Here is a 20,963-nt window from a genome sequence, read left to right on the forward strand (position 1 = left end):
CAAGCAGGACCTGAGCGCAAGAGCACTGTCCCCTCCTGCGGTTTCCAGGAGTTGGTATTCAGAAGCAGATTGATTCTGACATATGTGCAGAGAGCTTCTCTGTGCAAGGTATGAATCTTGGGCCAGTCAGAATCCCTCTTTGCATGGAGGAGCAGTACACATGAACATTGGTATATGCATAAGGACCTTTCTCACTTGCAGTTAACATGCAAAGAGTGGGGAGGTGTAGTTGCAAGACCTGGTGCTGGCAGGGGGCACGACTATCAGGCGCATCAGGAGGTGGACCCCTTGACCCTGAGATTTCTTCGGGCATTCTTTGAACGTGTGTGGAAAAGTTCATCTGAGCCCCCTCCCCCCTGACAGTGACTGATCACTCAGTGTCCTGCTACTTAAACATACAGATAACCTCCATTGCAAAGTCATTATACTGAGTCAGACCATTGGTCCATCTAGCTCAGTACTGTCTACGCTGACTGGCAGTGGCTATCCTGGGTTTCATAGAATAGTAGAGTTGGAAGGGGCCTATAAGGCCATCAAGTCCAACCCCCTGCGCAATGCAGGAATCCAAATCAAAGCATTCCTGACAGATGGCTGTCTAGCTGCCTCTTGAATGCCTCCAGTGTCAGAGAGCTCATTACCTCTCTAGGTAATTGGTTCCATTGTCATATGGTTCTAACAGTTAGGACTTTTTCCTGATGTTCAGTCGAAATCTGGCTTCCTGCAACTTGAGCCCATTATTCCATGTCCTGCACTCTGGGATGACCGAGAAGAGATCCTGGCCCTCCTCTATGTGACAACCTTTCATGTACTTGAAGAGTGCTATCATATCTCCCCTCAGTCTTCTCTTCTCCGGGCTAAACATGCCCAGTTCTTTCAGTATCTCCTCATAGGGTTTTGTTTCCAGTCCCCTGATCATCCTTGTTGCCCTCCTGTGAACCTGTTCCAGTTTGTCTGCATCCTTCTTGAAGTGCGGGAACTGGACGCAGTATTCAAGATGTGGCCTAACCAGTGCTGAATAGAGGGGAACTAATACTTTACGCAATTTGAAAACTATACTTCTGTTAATGCAGCCTAATATAGCATTTGCCTTTTTTGCAGCCACATCACACTGTTGGCTCACATTCAGCTTGTGATCAACGACAATTCCAAGATCCTTCTCACATGTCGTATTGCTGAGCCAAGTATCCCCCATCTTATAACTGTGCATTTGATTTCTTTTTCCTAAGTGTAGAACTTTGCATTTAACCCTGTTGAATTTCATTCTGTTGTTTTCAGCCCAATGCTCCAGCCTATAAAGGTCCCTTTGAATTTTGTTTCTGTCTTCCATGGTATTAGCTATGCCCCCCAATTTTGTATCATCTGCAAATCTGAGTTTTGGTTTCAGGCAAACCTGAAGAGGCCGAGGATTGAACTTTGGACTTTCTGCATGGAAAGCAGGTGTTCTACCACTGGGCTACGGCCCTTCAGCAAAGAACGTTTATTATCTAAGGGAGATATGAAAGCTTGACTTCTTCAGTTTTATCTTTGGTAGCTATTTCATCCATGCAAGCCAGATGCTGCAGTCATTGAGTGATCCACATATACATAGGGAATTTCAGGGCCACGTCTCATAAAATGCTCGCCGTGCCTCTATGCTACAAATATGCTTGGCAGTAAAGATGACATGAGTGTGAACCAGGGAGGTTTAGCCAGTCCACATGGCAAGCCATGCCATTGTATGGAACATGCATCACACTGAAGAACTTTCCAGATAGCCCTTGAGGGCTGCCATTTCATCCCGGACTGTGGCATCAAGTGCAGAAATACAACTTTAACATTGTCTTGCAAAACTGAGTCATCCGACACTGAGTAATCAAGAAACATACAATGCAGATGAGTTGCCACAGCACTTGTTGCAGCTATCAAGTTAACACACTTTCACTTCTGGATTGTTTTTCCTCCCACCTACCCCCTCTGTCCTACAGAATTACAGTCCCAGCGAATTTCTTGTTTTTGGAAATTTGGATATATATCCAGTGTATTGTAAATGCCTCTGATCTGATGTCTAGAGCAGGGGTTCCAAACCACTGGTGGTCTGTGAGCTTCATTTAGATGATCCATGGTAAGGATGGGTGAGAATTTTGATTCAATTTGCAGTTCAAGCCGCATCTATGAAATCCGCACTTTCCAAAACAATATGAGTACTGAAACACTGCCATCCTCTGAAATCTGTGCTTATTCAAATTTTGCAATGCAGTTTGCCAACCAACCAATGTTTACCAAAATGCGTATGTTAGGGGAAAGTGTGTATAAAAAAGGATATATGCGTGAAAATAACAGACGAAAATGCATTCTGTGACAAGAAATGGCTTGCAGAAATATGTACATTAGTCAAAACTGCCTGCAAAAATATGTTTATTAGGAGAAATTCACATCAATATGCTGGAGAATTTTCATGGGGATTTTTTTTAAAAAAAAAATCTCAAATTGCTGCAGAAATGTGGCGATTTGAATTTAAGATTGAAAAATGAGAAAGTTAGAGGACTGAAACTGACAGATCTTTCCAGTCCTAGTCCATGGCATCCAGCAGATTTGTGGCTGAAAAGGGGAGATGGCAGATCCATTGCATTAAATATTCATATTGGTAATGGTATTTTTATTGCTTTCTTTAGTTCTTATATTGTATTTTATTACACTTTGAATTCTGTGGCATTCTAGCACAGCGCACTACAACAGACCCTCAGCAGTTTTCCAAGGGGTCTGTGTGGGGAAATGTCACTGGTCTAGGAAAAGGCTGTCAAAGGCAGCTATCCTATTTTGACACAAAGGAAGATCTACAGCCACACACAGTGAATCATATCTGTCATTCACAACTGCCTCCTTTCACGTGATGCACTCTTGGAGACGGGCTACCAAAAGGCTTCATTTTAAAGAAAAAAACAAGCCCTTGGAGGAAATGCTCTCATTTTAATTGAAAGGCACACAGGAATACAAATGCTGCCATTATGTTCCAAGTGTAATCTGTGGAAAGCCATTGGCATAATAACCAGAAGGCATGAAGGTAATTGGGTGGAGAGATCCACGCCCTCTTTCCCAAACGTCAAAATATTTAGCATCTCCAATTAAATCGAATCCAACTAAATTGATGGGTGAACAGCTTCCCCCTCGCTCCCCAAGGTCTCATTTAGGCTTGCAAAGTATACATTTCTAAGGATCGCTCGCTCGCTCGCTTTTTTTTGGTCTGATGCTAAATACCGAATGAGTGCTTCTGCCTCCTGAAAGTTAGCTACTCTTTTCTTTTCCTTCAAGTGTACACTGAAGATGAAGGAAGAAATGTGCCCTCGTGTGATAGTAATCGGAGACTTTTCCGTTACAGGAGGCGCTTAACAAAAGGCTGTAATTCCACCGGCTCGGTTTAGGAAGGTTCCATTGTCCTTCCTGCTCCGTGTGCGCGCCCGTGCGTCCACTCCATAACTCCTTTTCGAAACTGGCCCAGAGGAGCGCGCTGGCTCCAAGCTCCCAGCCTCTGGGTTGGACCGTTGGAAAAGCGCCCCTTAGCCCTAACGCTTTCGATTTCCAAGAGCGGCCTGGCGTGCTTTTAATCATCGCTGAAAGTCCCTGCCCGGGCTCTCCTTCGCAGCCCCCCCCCTTCCTTCCTTTGGTACGGTCTTGAAACCGGTCTACAATGCTTTATGCTAATCGGTGACATCATCACTCCGTACACTTTGAGTGGCTCCTGATGATATTGCAACCCAGCAAGAAAGGGCTGAGGTGTGCGCGTGAGAGAGGAAGAGAGGGAGGGGGGAAGGGGGGAGGAGGAGGAGGCCGGCCGAGGGCACCACGCTGCCTCTTCCTCGGCTTTGACTCTGGACTTGTAAAACTGGGTGGGAGGGTCTGGCTTTTAGCTGGGCAGGGTGGGCCGGCTTGGATTGCGCAACTGCATTCGCGTTAGCCTTGCAGCCGAAGTAAACTCGAAGCACGGACGATCGCGCGCAAACCCAAGGAAGGATTGCGACTCACACACACCGGATCGCAACCCCCTCCCCCCTACGCACACCCGTACACGCCCATGCTGGTTTACCTTTGCGCGCGTTCTGATGCCATTCTCTGCTGGGCTGCTTTGAATTAAATCGGACTGGGACAGAGACATTAGAGGGGTTTTGTGTTTTTGTTTTTTATAAAAAGGCACCCTGGCGTGAACGGGGGTGGTGGAGGTGGGGTCACACCATCCTTAGAAACTGGGATCCCCTTGGATTTATGCTGGAGCAACCTGTGGGGTCGTTACCTTTTCCTCTCTTTTTTTCTTTTTCCAAGAACATTTGTTTTGTTTTGTATGCTGGGATTTTAGCTTAACCCCGCGTCCCTCCTAAATGGAATTACAGAACTCGGCTGGCGTGCCAGGGCCCTTGTCCCCGGGCTACACTGCCTCGGTGCCATATAATTACAATCAATTAGAAGGAAGATTCAAGCAGTTGCAAGGTAAGCGCCAGCTTTGTAGTTTTCCTTTCTTCTTTTTTTGTTAGCGTTGCTACGAGATGAAGCCCATAAACACGACGAGGTGATCCTGATGCTCGTATGAGCATTGGCGGCACACCGAGGACACCGGTTTCAAAAGAATAGGTGCATTATGTTATTCTCTGGCTCCCGGACTGGTTTTCCTGTGTCTCGGGCGCTGTAAGCTCCTCTCTGCGGTTCAAACCTGGAAAAGGTGACAAGGGCCCCATCTCGGACTCTGCCACGGAGAACAATAGGACAAGGGAAACGGAGGAAGAGGGAGTGGTCTTTTTGTCTGAAAATTCCCTCTGGCCACGTACAGCCTTCAGGTGCTGAGCAGAATGTTTCTCTGTCTCTGATCCTTTGGAAACACTCCTTGATATTTTTTTTAATAGCATTTTCCCTCCCAAGTAATTTAAATCACCACTGTTGTCACTCCAAGCCATCTGTGTCGTTTTAAAGGGTATCTGTCCTCTACCTGGGTAATCCCATTCCTTGCATTCCATTGATTATAGCGTTATCTTTGGGGGGGTTGGGTTTTTCCCACTGATTGCTATAGAATTTGGGGGGAGGGTTTCCCTTTCTCATTCATATGAAATAGTGACACTAAGGAAGTGTTGCTTTTCTGTGGCCGACTAAAACATGATGGATCCAGGCTGTTCTTGATCATTTTTATGGATCTGGGTTCCAGTGCCTGTTTTATGTATGGTGGATTCTCTGGCATGGATGAAACAAGGATGAGTTGGAATCTCAAGCTGTTGCTCCAAATAAAAATAATTCCAGCATTCATATATAGGCACGCATATCTAAAAAAGCAGTCAAAAGTTCAAACCTCACTGGATATATTTCTTATTTTTGCTCTCTGCCAACCCACAGACAGAGTACTGTGGTTCCTGACAGAAATGGAAAAGGAGCTCAAAGAATGTAGTTTTTTGGTTTGGCCACCATCCAAGCCTATAATTTTATGATTCTGTGTTGGTTTTTCTATATATTTTTTTAAACCATTGCAGTTTGTTGATCTTTGTGGAAAGGCACACAGAAGTGATCCCACACTGGATACAAATTGATTAAAATCAACCAGACTTTTAGACACTGTTAAACAAACTAGACATTGGCTTCAGGGAGAGGTGTAATGAGTTTGGGCTCCAAATCTATGCAGTAGGAAATAGATGAATACAAGTGGGACCTGTAACAGAATGTTGCAGCGTGGAGCGCGCCTGTTCAGGGTGCCAGCCAACCAAGTTCTCTTCTAGGATACTCCATTCCATTCTCTCCTGGTTTTTCACTCTCCCCTCTCCCAACAGACTGTCAGCATACTGTGGCCACTGAGCACTCTTGATCCTTACTGGGTGTTTTTGTTCCTCCCCCCCATCCACTTAGGGGTTTCCCCCCTAACTTTTTTTTATATACGTTTGCAAACCACAGGGTTTCCCTGAGCAAGCAAACTGATACTGCTTTCTTTTACGTGGGTGATCCTGTTTTGGCTATGTAAGGCTCCAGAGTCATAGAATGAGTTTGCTATTAGTATATATAGGATTAATAATACTTTTTCTTCAAAACGCGATCTAGAGCTACATTAGCATGCCTAAGGTCTTAAGCACGCCCAGGCTGATTTTCTGACTCCAAAGTCCCTCCAGTTGAGAAGTGGATTGCCATGTGACAAGTTGGCCTACTGTTTAAAAATGAAGCACATGGCTACAACCTCTTGAGCATGTGGAACTAGTTTCGAAGTTATTTGGAATCCTGGCCATAGTTTCTAGGTTGCTCCTTGAAGAAGCCATGACCAGTGGGTCCAAAATCACGTCTCCCCCTGCCCCCAGGGCTAGACACAGCCCTAAAGGGGCAGGCTTATCACCTGGTAAGTTTCACTATTTCAGGAATTCATTTGTGGCCTGTTTATAAGAGCCAAGTTGACCCTGGATGTGGTTTTAAGTTGTGCATCAGCCAGCTCTAACAGAAATAAAAACCAAGCCTGCTCTGGTCTGATGAAGATTGCTGAGTATAATTTTATCTAGAAAACCAAGAGAGTTGGAAGGATGATGGAGAGGAAGGGTCTTTGCAGCAGAACTATCCATCACAAAGGCCTGTCTATTCATAGTACAGTGGAGGATGCTGGAACTGGGGGAAATGGTGTTGAAAGACATTGTTTGGGGTGGGATTAAAGTACAGGAAATGTTTTCAAGAGTCCACAAAATACCAAAGATAAACTATAGTATGTTGTTGCAAAGCCTCTTCTGAAGGCGGTGAGTATTTCTAAGTCTTTAAATAAAGCATTGTTTTGATATTTATTTAATTAGATTGACTGCTCAAGAACGGGAACACTTCCTTAACTCATTTACTCTCCAAAGCTATCAGGAAGTTGCTAATATCGCCCAGTTGAAAAACAGAGAGATAATATGACTAAGGCCACAAGGTTATTTGCTCATGAAGAATGCAGCTCCCAATTCCAAATCCATTGTACATGCTGCTAGACCATATTATATGTTTGTTTTTGTTTTTTTATAAAAAAATTGGAATGAATTTATTTATTACATTTTTAAGGAGGTTATGGTGGTATACATCAGTGTTCTTCAACCCTGAGTCCCCAGATGGTGTTGCACTAAACTCCCAGCAACCCCGGCTAGTTTAGCCAGTGGCCAAGGATGATGAGAGTTGTAGTCCAACACCATCTGGCGACCCAAGGTTGAAAAACAGTGGTATATATGATACCTCTCGAATTTTATCCTCACTACAATCCTGTGAGGTAGGTTAGGCTGAGAGAGAGTTACTGGCCCAGTGAGCGTCATGGCTATGTGGGTATTTGAACCTGAGTCGCTCTGCTCTAGTTTGACACTCTAATCACCATATCACACTGGCTGTGGTATATTTATTAATTTATTATTTGATTTATATCCCACCCTTCCTCCCAGCGGGAGCTGGTCTATCAGATAGTCTTATCAATATAGGTAATGTAAATAAATAATATGTTTTAACTTGCCTATTGTTTTTTATGGGTTTTACTTTGGTATGGTTTAAAACTGTATACTTGTTTTTAATGTTTTTAATTGTTGTAAACCGCCCAGAGAGCTTCAGCTATGAGGCAGTACATAAATGCAATAAGTAAATAAATAAATAAATGAGCTGGTCTATCTGATAGTCTATCAGTGGATTCAGACAACCACTTGATAGCCTCTTAGTAGCTTCTCCTCATGGTGCCTCCTGAGGAATTGTGTGATGGCCCTCTGCAGCTTCTGACCATATATGTCTGTTCCACTTCCCTGCATTTATGAAGTTTGCTCTTAAGTGGCTACTGGTTGGCTTCTAGTCATCACCTGACTATTCCAATTCTGCCCCAGCCTTCATCAACTGGGGCCCTTCAGATGTTTTGGACTACAACTCCCGTCAGCCAATGGCCAGGGCTGATGGGAGTTGTAGTTTTAAACATCTGGTGGGCACCAGGTTGGTGAGAGCTGTCCTGCCCTATCATCTTTTAAACTGTAAAGAAAGAAACATTCCCTTTCACAGGTTAAAGCAGGGACGGGGCCCTCCAGATGTTGCTGGACTACAACTCCCATCAGCCCTGGTAATTGGCCATGCTGGGTGGGGCTGGTGGGAGTTGGCTTAGAGAATACTTTTGGAGGGAGAGAATTGTATTCAGAAAAGATATGTCTGGGTTCAGGTCCTCCAAACCCAATCTCCCTCCTATCCTTATAGGATTCGGGGGGGGGGATGTGGCAGATGATTGGCCTTGAAGGATGCAAACCCTTTTCCTTGCACAGGATCCTTCAAAGTGGTCATCTTTTCAGACCTGGGATGCACATTTATCCCAAACATGAATGAAGGGTCCTGCTTCTTAATTTTTCTGCCATGTATGTGTTTTGGAATCAGTGATGTTGGTGCAAACAGCCGTGGGTCAGTTGTGAGTCTTGAGCCACCAGTCGATGTTCAGTGCTGTAAAATTCCACAGGGGAAGAAGTGGGGTTGGAGGGCATGCCTTCGCCTCACAGCTTAAAGGGATCCTTGGGGACCGGACGGCAGAGGGTCGCATCTTCTGATTCCCCATGCGCCTTCCCCTGCCCCTTTTGGCCACAGGAAGGTGAGAAGGTCCTTGCATCCCTTCAACTTCAACTCCAGCCCTATTTATTTATTTATGATTTGATTTATATCCCACCCTTCCTCCCAGCAGCAGCCCAGGGCAGCAGACAAAAGCACTAAAAACACTTTAAAACATCATTAAAACAGACCTTAAGATACATTAAAACAAAACAGCTTTAAAAACATTTTTTTAAAAAGCTTTAAAAACATTTTTTTAAAAAAGCTTTAAAAACATCTTAAATAAAAAAGGTTTAAAAAACATTGTTTGCAAAAAAAAAGCTTTAAAAAAAACATATTAAAAAACAATTCCAACACAGACGCAGACTGGGATAGGTCTCAACTTAAAAGGCTTGTTGAAAGCGGAAGGTTTTCAATAGGTGCTGAAAAGATAACAGATGGCACCTGCCTAATATTTAAGGGGAGGGAATTTCACAGGGTAGGTGCCACCACACTAAAGGTCCGTTTCCTATGTTGTGCAGAACAGACCTCCTGATAAGATGGTATCAGCAGGAGGCCCTCACCTGCAGAGCGCAGTGATCGACTGGGTATATAAGGGGTAAGACGGTCTTTCAGGTATCTTGGTCCCAAGCTGTATAGGGTTTTATACACCAAACCTAGAACCTTGAACATGGCCCAGTAGCAAATGGGCCCTAAATAGCTGAAGTCTTCAGTCATGTACTAATCTCTGCGGATGCACTCTGGCATTAAGTGTGCTAGACTCCCACCAGTTTGACGCACACACACGCACCCTAGTATATTTTTTATATTTCTCCTCCTCCTTCTCCCACATCCCAATTTACATTTCTAGTGAATTCACTAGCAGAGTTACTGATTGGAAAATCATTTCTGTTACTTGCAATATGGCTGCCTACCATGGGAGGGGGGGGGACCCTCAGGCCTGGGAACTCTCTCTCCAGGCCACACCCCTCCCTGGCCCCGCTTAGCACTTTCCTTTAGTACTTTTGCCTGGCTGGAGAGGGGATATGCCTCTAAGGTTTGCATGGCTTGAATATAGCCTACTTTACAAATGTGAAAGCCACATCTATTGATCTGCTCTCCTTTGCCTGTGGCCATGCCCATTACTGGCGTGTGGCCCCCACAAGGCTGTCTGCAAGAAAATGCGACCCTTGGACTGAAAAAATGCTTCCCACCTCTGGTCCATCGTATCTGTCTTTTACCTAGCTGACTGGCTCAAGGTTATCCAGTAGACGTTCTGGCTGAGCAGGGGTTTGCAACACCCCAATCTCGCTGGTCAAAATCCTACACTATCCACTGCAGCAGACGTGATTTTAAGATGCCAGTTTCTCTCTCTCTGTTTCCCCGACCCTTTTGCACACTGCAGTGTGTTTAATTGCAGGAATGCTGGTCCATTCATTTAATTTGAGGTTTGCCGGCAGTGAACTGAGGACGAACCATATCCAGTCATTGTAATACAAGTAGTGTGCTGCTAGCTGTTTCCTTAGCAACTCCTGTTCTGAAGACAGGAGAACCTCGATTTAAAAAAACACACCAACCTTTACTGTGAGGTGAGAATGTCTAATTTAAAAAATACTAAATAAAAAATACTGAAATGTCCAGGGTATGAAACCTGAATGTGTAGCTACATTCTCATGAATCAGGTAACAACCTGTGCATTTTGATGTATCATAATATTTTGTGGAACCTTGCTTTTGATTGCTTTTAAAACATGACTTTGCTTTATTTATGTGGGCAAACTTTCCTTTTTTAAAGTTAGTGTTTGCATGCTAGCAATATTCTACAATGTCGTTGTACAAGTAGAAGCCCCTTGTCAACCACATGGGTCAGAACATGGCTAGTACTAAGAGACATAGTCAAAGAGGCTGTCTCACTTATTTTGGCCCCATCCACAAGCAGTATCGTACCATTTTAAACAGTCATGGCTTCCCCAAAGAATCCTGGAAAGGGTAGTTTGTGAAGGGTGCTGAGAGTTGTTGGGAAACCCCGATTCCCCTCACAGAGCTACAATTCCCAAAGTGGTTTAACAATCAATCCCTGTTCCCAGGGACCTGTGGAGCAGTTGTAGGTCTGTGGAATTGTAGGTCTGTATAGTGCAGATGAGGCCATAGTTACACCAAAATGCTATGAGTTGGGTAGTGGGGAATCTGTCCTATATACCCACAAAGACTTCATATGGTTTTTTTGGAACTGCAACAAAACACAATTCCGTTCATGAAGTACATTCAGTATCTTAAACATCCCACAGCTCTCCCACTGGTCTGTTTCAGGCCAGTGCTGTTATTTTCATTGGCTTTGCACTTTTTCCTTTCAGGATAGCAAAAGTTTCAGTCTTAGCCTATTGCTGTCTCCCTCTCTCTGCAAACCCCTGGTATGTATTTATTAAAACATACATTATTCTCTGGGGCTTGCTTGCTTGGAGAAAAGCACTTGAGGTCTCCCTGAGAAGTCAGTTCTTCTGGTGAAAAGCTTCAGCTGATGTGAGACAGGACCGGCCCTACTGTCAGGCAGAATGAAGTGGCTACCTCAAATAGCAAATGCTGGAGGGGTGGGAAATGGTGGTAAAGCATTGGAGGACATTGCTTTGTGTATCACGCAGCCTGCTTTGAGATCCCTAAGCCAGCCTGCTGGACAGGGGACATTGTGAGAGGCTACACATAAAATTCAATTGCCAGTTTGCTTGGCCTTTGTATGTGCAATTTTTTTTGAGGGGGTGCTGTCTTGTCCTTTGCTTCTGACAGTGACATTTCTCGGGCCAGCCCTGATACAAATTTGTTGGATCCTTGAGAAATTCCACGAAAAGTCCAGCACACAGAGGTTGCCATTGATAAGTGAAGATATTACTTGGTTGTGGGCAAACCAAAATAGTCTATCTCTGGTCTTTCCAGTGATACTCTTTGGAGCAGACTTCCCCAGGTTCTCAAGCCTCCTTTAGAAGAAGTGATCCTAAATGACTCTATTGTTTGTAAACCCAAATCTTGGTTGTTTGTCGAAGCTTTAGAATCTGTTGATAAAATTGGCGCTGTTGATAGGAGATGGTAATGCTGTGCTGAGATATTTTGAAGGAGATTCCTGTCTCTCTCTGCACAGTGGTGTGGCATATTAGATAATTAAATGGCAGCATTCTAACATTTAGTTGCATTAATTTTCAGAATTTGTAGTGGAGCTGTTATCAGTTTGTGCAACATGTAATTATAGTGCTCCTTTCAGAATCCTGGATTGCATAATGGGTGTGGAATTGGCTGCCTGTGTTACAGCTTTGAATGACTGGATTGGGTCTGGTCGGTTTTTCTAGTAGATGAATAGGCGTAGTATGTATGCAGATTTGCCTTTCCTATGGGAAAGAGGCAGCTGGCCCCCAAGATAAAGTCATTAAATTGCTAGATTAGATTTGAGAACATTAAAAATTTCCATCAGATAACAGGTCTATATTTGAAGGTGTAAGGAGAAAGCAGAAAAGTTATACATTTGGATGAAAAGTCATGCATTGCTGAATCCTGTCAAACTTGTGGAAAGGTGCATTCACTAGTATTGGGCAAGCCCATTTATCACAGATGCTCAGTGTGGATGAATTCAAGACCTGCCTGCTGGCTATCATCACCATCCAGAAATTTCTCTTTGGCTGTAAGTTTTCCTATCTATGGAACTCCCTCCCACTAGAAATTGGGCAAGCACTGCCCCTGCTAAGTTTCAGATGCCTGGTTAAAACTGTTCTAGTCCAGGAGGTTTTTGAACCATGAATGCTGCTGTGTTGACTTAATCTCTGGTGTTTTAATCTCTGATAGTTAATTTATGTTTCAAATTTTGCGTATTGTATGCTTTTATTTTGTAAGCTGCTTTGAGACCCAGAAGGTGAAGAGCCATTCAGGTGGTCTGTGGCATGTCTGTAAAGAATACTTACCATCTGAATTCTATAGAAATCTATGGAATTCAAACTGTAATGCAATAAAATGCAAGATAAAAAAATGCAATAAAATGTAATTAAAAATAATCTAACACAGCACATTACAATTGCTACAGTAGGCAGAAAAAATAATTAAATGGTCCATCAAAACCCTCTGCAATTTTCAAGTGGTCCGTGAGGAAAAACGTTTGGGAACCATTATTATTATTATTATTATTATTATTATTTAGATTCAGATTTATATCCCAACCTTCCTCCCAGTAAGAACCCACTGCTAGCCTAGCCGAGAGGTAGCATTCAGCCCCTGCTTTAAAGTGCTACAAAACTGTTTTTTATGCTGCTAAAGACCAACAAGTCTCTACCCTTCTGGAAATTCCTCTTTTCCTGTTAAGGAATGCTTCTCACTCCTGTATGAACCTAACAATTTCACAAGATCATCATCTGACGCCCTTCACATTCTGAGGTTAGGTGGGCCTTTTTTGTGGTGGTGCCCTGACTGTGGAATACTCCAGAAATACTCACTTGGCACTGACGTTTCTATCTTTAGATTCCAAGTCCAAACTGTCTCATTTGCTAGAGTGTTCAGTGGATGGTTTTTCTTTCTCTCTCTCCACTGTTTTGGACCCACCGTTTCCTTGAGACCCACTTGCTTCTAGCTGGGTTAAACAAGTTTAGATTATTTTATATCAGTTTAGATGTAAGCCAACAAGAAGAGATCAATCAGCAAACATAACCTCTGACAGCGGTCCTAATCTAAAAAATAGGTTAAGCGTCCTTATTTTTTACCTTTTATTTTCTGTGCAAAACCCACTGTAGTTAGAAGAATCATGTGACAGAAACCAAATAATAATTTGACAGAAAGTAGCACAGTGGGGAGGAGAGCCTGGCTGGGAGTCCAGAGTCTGTGAGTTCAAATCTCTGCTCGTGTCTCCTGGGTGTCAAGGGCCAGCTAAAGATCACCCCTACAGTGAGTGGCTCAGGGGCTACGTGCCCTGCCACCTGTGCAGCCGTGGGCAAGCTGCAGAGTCCCAAGGAGCCCAGTTGCCCCCCAGCTGGCACTTCAGACAAGGAAGGGGCTGGCTTGTTTAGCTGTGGCAAGCTGAGCAGGCCCTAGCCAGCTGGTGAGGGAGGACTAGCCTCAGAGGGAGGCAATGGTAAACCCCCTCTGAATACCGCTTACCATGAAAACCCTATTCATAGGGTAGCCATAAGTCAGGATCGACTTGAAGGCAGTCTATTTTCCATTTCATATTTCCAATGTCCTACATTTGAAACCTATTTCTACTTGGTTTAGCCATTGTTCCCTCTGACTTTGAGGTACAAAAGCTGTGTGCGTGACTCTAGGCTGGAGTTTCCCAACTGTGATCTGGGGATCACCTGTGGCCCACAAATTTCATTCAGGTGGTCTGTGATGTGTTTGTAAAAACACAGTTAAAAGCCATACTCCATCTAGCATAGTGCATTACAATTGCTACAACAAGCAGAAAAATCATTAAGTGGTCCACCAAGATCACCAGCATTTTTCAAGTGGTCCATGGGGGGAAACGTTTGGGAACCTCTGCTCTAAGCTAAGAAGAAAATAAATTCTGTGTTGATAGCCTAAATTCTGGAACCTGAATAAATTATACAGATTGGTGTGGTTTCTCTCTTTCTTCTACTGATAGTTATGGAAAAGCACCTGTTGGTCACTGAAGAAATCCCATCAACCATCTCTCTGGCCTCTGAGACTTTACTAAACAATACACACACACTTTCAAGTATAAATTCATAACCATAAGTGCCAGAGGTTTTGTTTTTTAAAAAAATGAAATTTAAGATTCTTGGGGAGTTTGATTCTTGAGAGAATGTGCTCTTAAGCTGTGAAGGACAGTCCTGGATCAAACCAAAGACCTGCCTAGTCCAGTATTTTGTTCCCCTAGCAGCCAGCTGGATTTCCATGGGAAGCTCACAAGCAGGACATGAGCTCAATAGCACTCCCCCACTGGTGGTCCTCATCACTGGTAGTCATACAGCCTCTTGATTCTAGAGGTAATATAGACATCATGGCTAGTAGCCATTGATAGCCTTCTCCTCCATGAATCTGAATAATTTGTTTGTGGAACAGGCACTGTTGCAAGTGCCACATAATACTCGTTCAGCACTTGCAAGAAATAGGTTTTTTTTAGTGTGGTAGCACCTATTCTTTGGAATTCCATGCCTATTGACATCAGGCAGGCACTTTCACTTTCATATTCCTTTCATCACCTACTTAAAACTTTTTTTGTTTAGGCAAGCTTCTTCAGACACATAGATGTTGATGTATTTTAATCTTTTTTAGTTAGCTGCTATTTTAATTGTTTTAAAAATGTTTTAATTACTGGTTTTAAATTGTTTTTGATAATTTTTATGTTTTTTTGTAAACCTGCTTAGGGTTTTTTTTACAATCAAATGGAATATAAATTTTGTTAACTAACTAACTAATCTTCTTTTGAAGCCATCCCAGTTGGTGGCCATCACTATTTCCTGTGGTAGCAAATACTGTAGTCCAGCCATGACCTGTATGAAGAAGTACTTTGTCTGGAATCTCTCAACATTCAGTTTCATTGGATGAGCCCAAGTTCTAGTATTTTGAGAGACTGGGGAAAAAACTTTTCCACATCATGCATAATTTTATACATACCTTCTCCTTACTTGCCTTTTTTCTAAACTAAAAAGCTCTAAATATTGCAACCTTTCCTCACAACACCACAGGCCAATAGACACAGTAGTGGCATAATTTTGTTGATAATGGTTTTAATGTTTTTGTAGGATTAATTCCACCTGAACACTAGGGTGTGTATTGCTCTCATCCAGTTAGGACTTTGGATTTCTCCTGTGAACATCTTAATTGTGCAATGTCTGGATGGGTTAAGCTAATTTCCCAGAGCTGCTTAGAGAGCTATTTAGATGAAACTCTTGCGTTTTAAGTTTTGGCAATGCAAAAATGTGCAGCTGTGTTTTTGCAACCAGGTCATGACTCTCAAACACTTATTCACACTTAGAGCATTTCCCAAGCCTGCTCTAGCCAACACAGTTGTGCAGGGCCTGTATTTTTGTCAAGACAGGAGTGTTAACTTTGTCCGTGGCTTCTATCCCAAAATCTGCTTCAGCTATAACAGAGCTTAAGATCACGAATCATCAATGCTGCATAATGTGCTCTGATTGCTTCTGAAAGGGAATAGCAGCGCCATGCTGCTTTCTAGATGTTGCAGGAAGAGACTGGCAAGCACAATCATGCAAGCATGGAACCATAGGTCAGTAGTGGAGCACATGCTTTTGCAAGAAGAAAGTTGCAGATTGAGTCCCTGGCATCTCCACTTCCAAAAAGATAGAAGGTAATTGGAAAGTCATCTGCCTGAGACCCTGGAGATTTGTTCTTGGGTTCTCATGTGTGTATTTCAAATGCATAAGAGAAGGTGTTTTGGCATCCTCATATTCCTCCATATCCACTACATAGTGAGTTGTGACACAGGAAAGAGCAATGATGTCTTCAAAGCTTGCAATATTTGACAGGAATGATGCCTTGTATTCTGTGCTTGGGCCAATGTATCTTAGGATATACTCTCTCGTGTGTCAACCTTCTGGGTCATGGAGATCTTCAGCAAAGGCACAGTCAGAGGCAAGGTTGGTGACTGCATGGAACAAAGCCTTTTTGGTTGGCGTCATATCTTTGGAACTAGAGTGGCCTGTGCTCTTTAAAGCAATGACCTCAGCAACAGAGAAAAGGCTTCACTGGTGCCCTGGACAGCTCCATGAAGAGCTCAGTATGAATATTGCCTCAGTAGCAGTCACCCTGAGATTGAGCTTTAAATAGGAGCTTCAGATCTATCTCAATTGCTAGCTCCACCATTTATGGGAGGCAGAGGCTCTTCATTTTAAGTGACCCAGCCAACTGTAGCAGTCATTGATTCTTGACAGAGTGGATAGAGACTGAGGTTCCATTAGACCTTCTGAACGACAGCCCTCTGAGTTTGAAGAGGGCAATGTGATGCTCTCAAGCCAGAGAGGTGTTGGCACAGTGGGCTTCTCTTATGCAAGTGATTCTGGTTGGTTATGCACATTTGGAGCCAGCCTTGAGGGCAGTCTCTCTTCCACTCTGAATCCCTAGCCTTCTCCTCTGAAGAAGGGGAGTTTGACCCTAAGGCAGTTAAAAGGCCCAACTGGTGCAGCCCCTTTTGACTTTCTGAAAGGCAGTGAAGAGGTTTTGGTTGTTTGTTCAGCCACTCTTTTGTGTGTGTTACATGCCTTCAAGTCGATTATGACTTATGGCGACCCTATGAATCAGCGACCTCCAGTAATCTATTGTAAACCAACCTATTCAGATCTTTTAAGTTCAGGTCTGTGGCTTCCTTGATGGAATCAATCCATCTCTTGTTTGGCCTTCCTCTTTTTCTACTCCCTTCTGTTTTTCCCAGCATTATGGTCTTTTCTAGTGAATCAGGTCTTCTCATTATGTGTCCAAAGTATGATAGCCTCAGTTTCATCATTTTGGCTTCTAGTTCTGGTTTAATTTGTTCTTACACCCAATTATTTGTCTTTTTGTGGTCCATGGTATCCGCAAAGCTCTCCTCCAACACCACATTTCAAACGAGCTGATTTTTCTCTTACCCGCTTTTTCCACTGTCCAACTTTCATATCCATACACAGAGATCGGGAATACCATGGTCTGAATGATCCTGACTTTAGTGTTCAGTGATAAATCTTTGCATTTGAGGACCTTTCTAGTTCTCTCAAAGCTACACTAGCCAGTCCTAGCCTTCTTCTGATTTCTTGACTATTGTCTCCATTTTGGATAATGACTGTGCCAAGGTATTGACAATCCTTGACAAGTTCAATGTCCTCATTGTCAACTTTAAAGTTACATAAATCTTCTGTTGTCATTACTTTAGTCTTCTTGACGTTCAGCTGTAGTCCTGCTTTTGTGCTTTCCTCTTTAACTTTGATCAGCATTCGTTTCAGATCGTTCGTGGTTTCTGCTAGTAGTATGATATTGTCTGCATATCTTAAATTATTGATATTTCTCCCTCCAATTTTCACACCTCCTTCGTCTTGGTCCAATCCCATTTTCTGTATGATATGTTCTGCATATAGATTAAACAAATATGATGATAAAATACACCCCTGTGTCATGCCCATTCTGATTGGGAACCAATCAGTTTCTCCATATTTTGTCCTTACAGTAGCCTCTTGTCCAGAGTATAGGTTGTGCATCAGGACAATCAGATGCTGCGGCACCCCCATATCTTTTAAAGCATTCCGTAGTTTTTCATGATCTACACAATCAAAGGCTTTGCTGTAATCTATAAAGCACAGGGTGATTTTCTTCTGAAATTCCTTGCTGCATTCCATTATCCAATGTATGTTTGCTATATGATCTCTGGTGCCTCTTCCTTTTCTAAATCCAGCTTGGACATCTGGCATTTCTCGCTCCATATATGGCAAGAGCCTTTTTTGTAGAATCTTGAGCATTATTTTACTTGCATGGGATATTAAGATAATAGTTCGATAATTACTGCATTCCCTGGGATCCCCTTTCTTTGGAATTGGCATGTATATTGAACACTTCCATTCTGTGGGCCATTGTTTTCTTTTCTATATTTGTTGACAAATTTTTGTCAAAATTTGAACAGATTCAGTCTCAGTAACTTGTAGCAACTCTACTGGTATGCTGTCTGTTCCTTGCAATTTGTTTCTTCCAAGTACTTTAAGTGCAGCTTTCACCTCACATTCTAAAATTTCTGGATCTTCATACAGTTCATGTGTGAATGAATCTGTTGTCCTTGCATCTCTTTTTGTGCTTGCTTGTTTTTTAATTGTGGCTTGTTATTCATTTAGTTACTGATTTAATGTATGTGGTCACTGTTGGGTTGTGATGCACCTTGAGTGTCTATTGGAAAAAAGGCGTCATATAAACAGTTTTTTTCAGAATGTGTTATAGTCAACTAAGTCCGACTCATAGTAGACCCGTTGAAATTAATGGACCTAAGGATAGTCATGTCTATTAACTTCTGTGGGTTTACTCTGAGTAGAACTACCCACTGCTTCCCAAGGGTTATTCCACAGAGCAAACCCTTTTCGTTATGGTCATGTTTTGCTAAATTTTCACTGGCCAGTGATTTGGAACTGAACTGTCCCGGCAATCTAGTTCTATAAGGATCTCACCTCAATGTGCCTTTTGCTGGCAGGCAAATGGCTGTCCAAGTCAAGTCTAAGCAAGACAAATGTGTGAGACATTTCCTTGTGGCCTGGTGAAATGCTCCACAAACTTTACTAGCTCAAAAATGCACACTACTCTATCATACCTTGAACATGCCCCAATAAAAGCTAGTAGGAAGGTGGGGCAGGATCCTACATAAGGCTAACTTTTGCAGCCACATAACTAATAATGTTGATATACTTTAGTATAAATAAATGTTAGCAGCACATCTCGCCTCTTTTGCATGTTGCATTTTGATGGATTTTTGTGGCTGACTATGCTTTAGTTCTCAGGCTCATGCCATGAGTGCAATTAAAAATATGTCCTAATTTAAGTCACAGGAGGCACAGAAGAAGAGAAAATTATGGTGTTGCAGCATGATTCATTGATGGTGTTTCCTGCATGGGACTGCCTCTGTCTCTCTGGCTGCTTAAACACCACACCTTTAAGGCATTTTCAAAGCACCCCCAAAGCATCCTGGACACTTTAGTACCCCCCACAGAGCTGTAGTTCCTAGCATCCTTAGTAGACTACAGTTCCCAGGATTCTTTGGGGAGGAATCCCCCCCTTTCTTTAATACTGGGTGGGCAGTTTGTTGCCTGAATTTCGTAGCCTGAATTTCGAGTATAGTGATGGTGTGCCTTTGACCTGCTGCTGGCCCCGCTAAGGTTCTTGTGCAGGTATTTAATTACTGTACTTCCTTCAAAGGGTTTTTGTCTCCTTCCCACCTCCCTTTCGTTCCCATTTAAAACTGTATTGAAAAGGATTAAATGTCTGTTATTCAGTTTCAGTGTAAGACATTAACACAGTTCTGTCAACTTAAAGAAGCACAGACATATTAAATGAATCGCTTTAAAATAATGTTGGCTTAAAAAGAGTCTCCTGTTCCCTACACCCTCTTTTATTTCTCTGAGTATGCAAAAATATTTGCTGTTATGTTTTTGGTCCTGATGTGTATGAATATTTCAGAAGTTGACCACCATGCCTGATTCAGGAAAGAGGAACGTCCCAAATTGGTAATTGCAAGAGCAGTTGCTCAGACCATTCCAAATGGTTCAATTTATAACTTTTGCATTTATTTGAAAAACTCCATTGAGGAGTATTATCTGAACCTTTGGAAGTTTTTTACCTTACGTAAGATACTATGGGAAATAGCTATAGCTGTGTGGTAGAGCAAATGTTTTGCATGCAAAACATCACAGACTTGATCCTGGCATCTCCAGGTACGGCAGGGAAAGACTCCTGTCTGAGACAGTGGAGAGTTGCTGACGATCAGTGTAGGTAGCGCTGAGCTATAAAAACCAACAGTCTGACTTGGTATATAGCAGTTTCCTGTGTTCCATTAATACTGTCAGTGTACATGAAGGGTTATGGAGAAACATAAATAGGAAAAAACAAACAGATAGGCCACTTCCCGAAGGAGCTTACGGTCTAAATTTCAGCAGTGGTGGAGACAACAAAAGTGGGGAAGAGTCCCTTTAATGTCAAAATACTGAAAAAGTAATGAGTCATCGAATTCTTCTTTGAAATGTACACTCCATGCTTCCAAGTTTGGTTCGTGCTGTGCTTACGACAGGTTGGTACTCTGTGCTCCGTACGTAAGTTCTGGTTTTGGTGTACAAAGGCCTATGCAGCTTGGAACCAGGATACAGTACCTGAAAGATTGGCTTACCCCTTATATACCCAGCTGATCACTATGCTCTGCAGGTGAGGGCCTCCTGCAGGTATCATCTTATCAGGAGGTTCATTCTACACAATATAGGAAACGGACCTTTAGTGTAGTGGCACCTACCCAGTGGAATTCCCTCCCCTTGAATATTACACAGGCGCCATCTCTGTTATATTTTCAGCATCTACTGAAGACCTTCCTCTTTCAACAAGCCTTTTAAGTTGAGACCTTATCCCAGTCTGCATCTGTGCTCGAATTCCTTTTTAAGATATTGTAAAAGTTTTTTTTTAAAAAATGTGTTTTTTAATGTTTTCAAAGGTGCTTTGTTTTAATATATTTTGAAGTCTGTTTTTTAAGATGTTTTAGAGGTTTTTTGTGTGTTTTTGTTTGCCGCCCTGTGCTCCTACTGGGAGGAAGGGCAGGATAACAACAACAACAACAACAACAATAGCAGCAGCCCAGAAACATAAAAACAGCAACCTCAGAACTTTTATTTCTTGCTGGGCTGTATGATTTCAGACTGAAGATTGGTGGCTGTGGGAAATCTAACATCTGAATGCTCTTCCCACTTAAATACATTTTTAAAAACTCTGTACATACAAAATCTGAATACTGTGAAGAATTCCAGCCTATGTTTCTCCCTCCAATGCTAG

The 20,963-nt window shown here is 42.7% G+C and overlaps 1 protein-coding gene across 2 annotated transcripts in view; it reads left to right on the plus strand.

The window, feature by feature from the left end:
- The window catches only part of SPTBN1 (spectrin beta, non-erythrocytic 1), a 262,112-nt gene that overhangs the window by 105,006 nt on the left and 136,143 nt on the right, over nt 1-20,963 (plus strand). The window contains exon 1 of one of the 2 annotated variants that reach the window (XM_061625725.1): nt 3,915-4,458. The exons of the other annotated variant lie outside the window; for it this stretch is intronic. Coding sequence (XP_061481709.1) covers nt 4,350-4,458 — 109 coding nt within the window. The 5' untranslated portion in view covers nt 3,915-4,349. Of the gene's footprint in view, nt 1-3,914; nt 4,459-20,963 lie in introns of those variants that run through there. 2 annotated transcript variants of the gene reach the window in all.

This window comes from Rhineura floridana, chromosome 4 (genome assembly GCF_030035675.1).
Source record: "Rhineura floridana isolate rRhiFlo1 chromosome 4, rRhiFlo1.hap2, whole genome shotgun sequence".
Taxonomy (NCBI): Eukaryota; Metazoa; Chordata; class Lepidosauria; order Squamata; family Rhineuridae; genus Rhineura; species Rhineura floridana.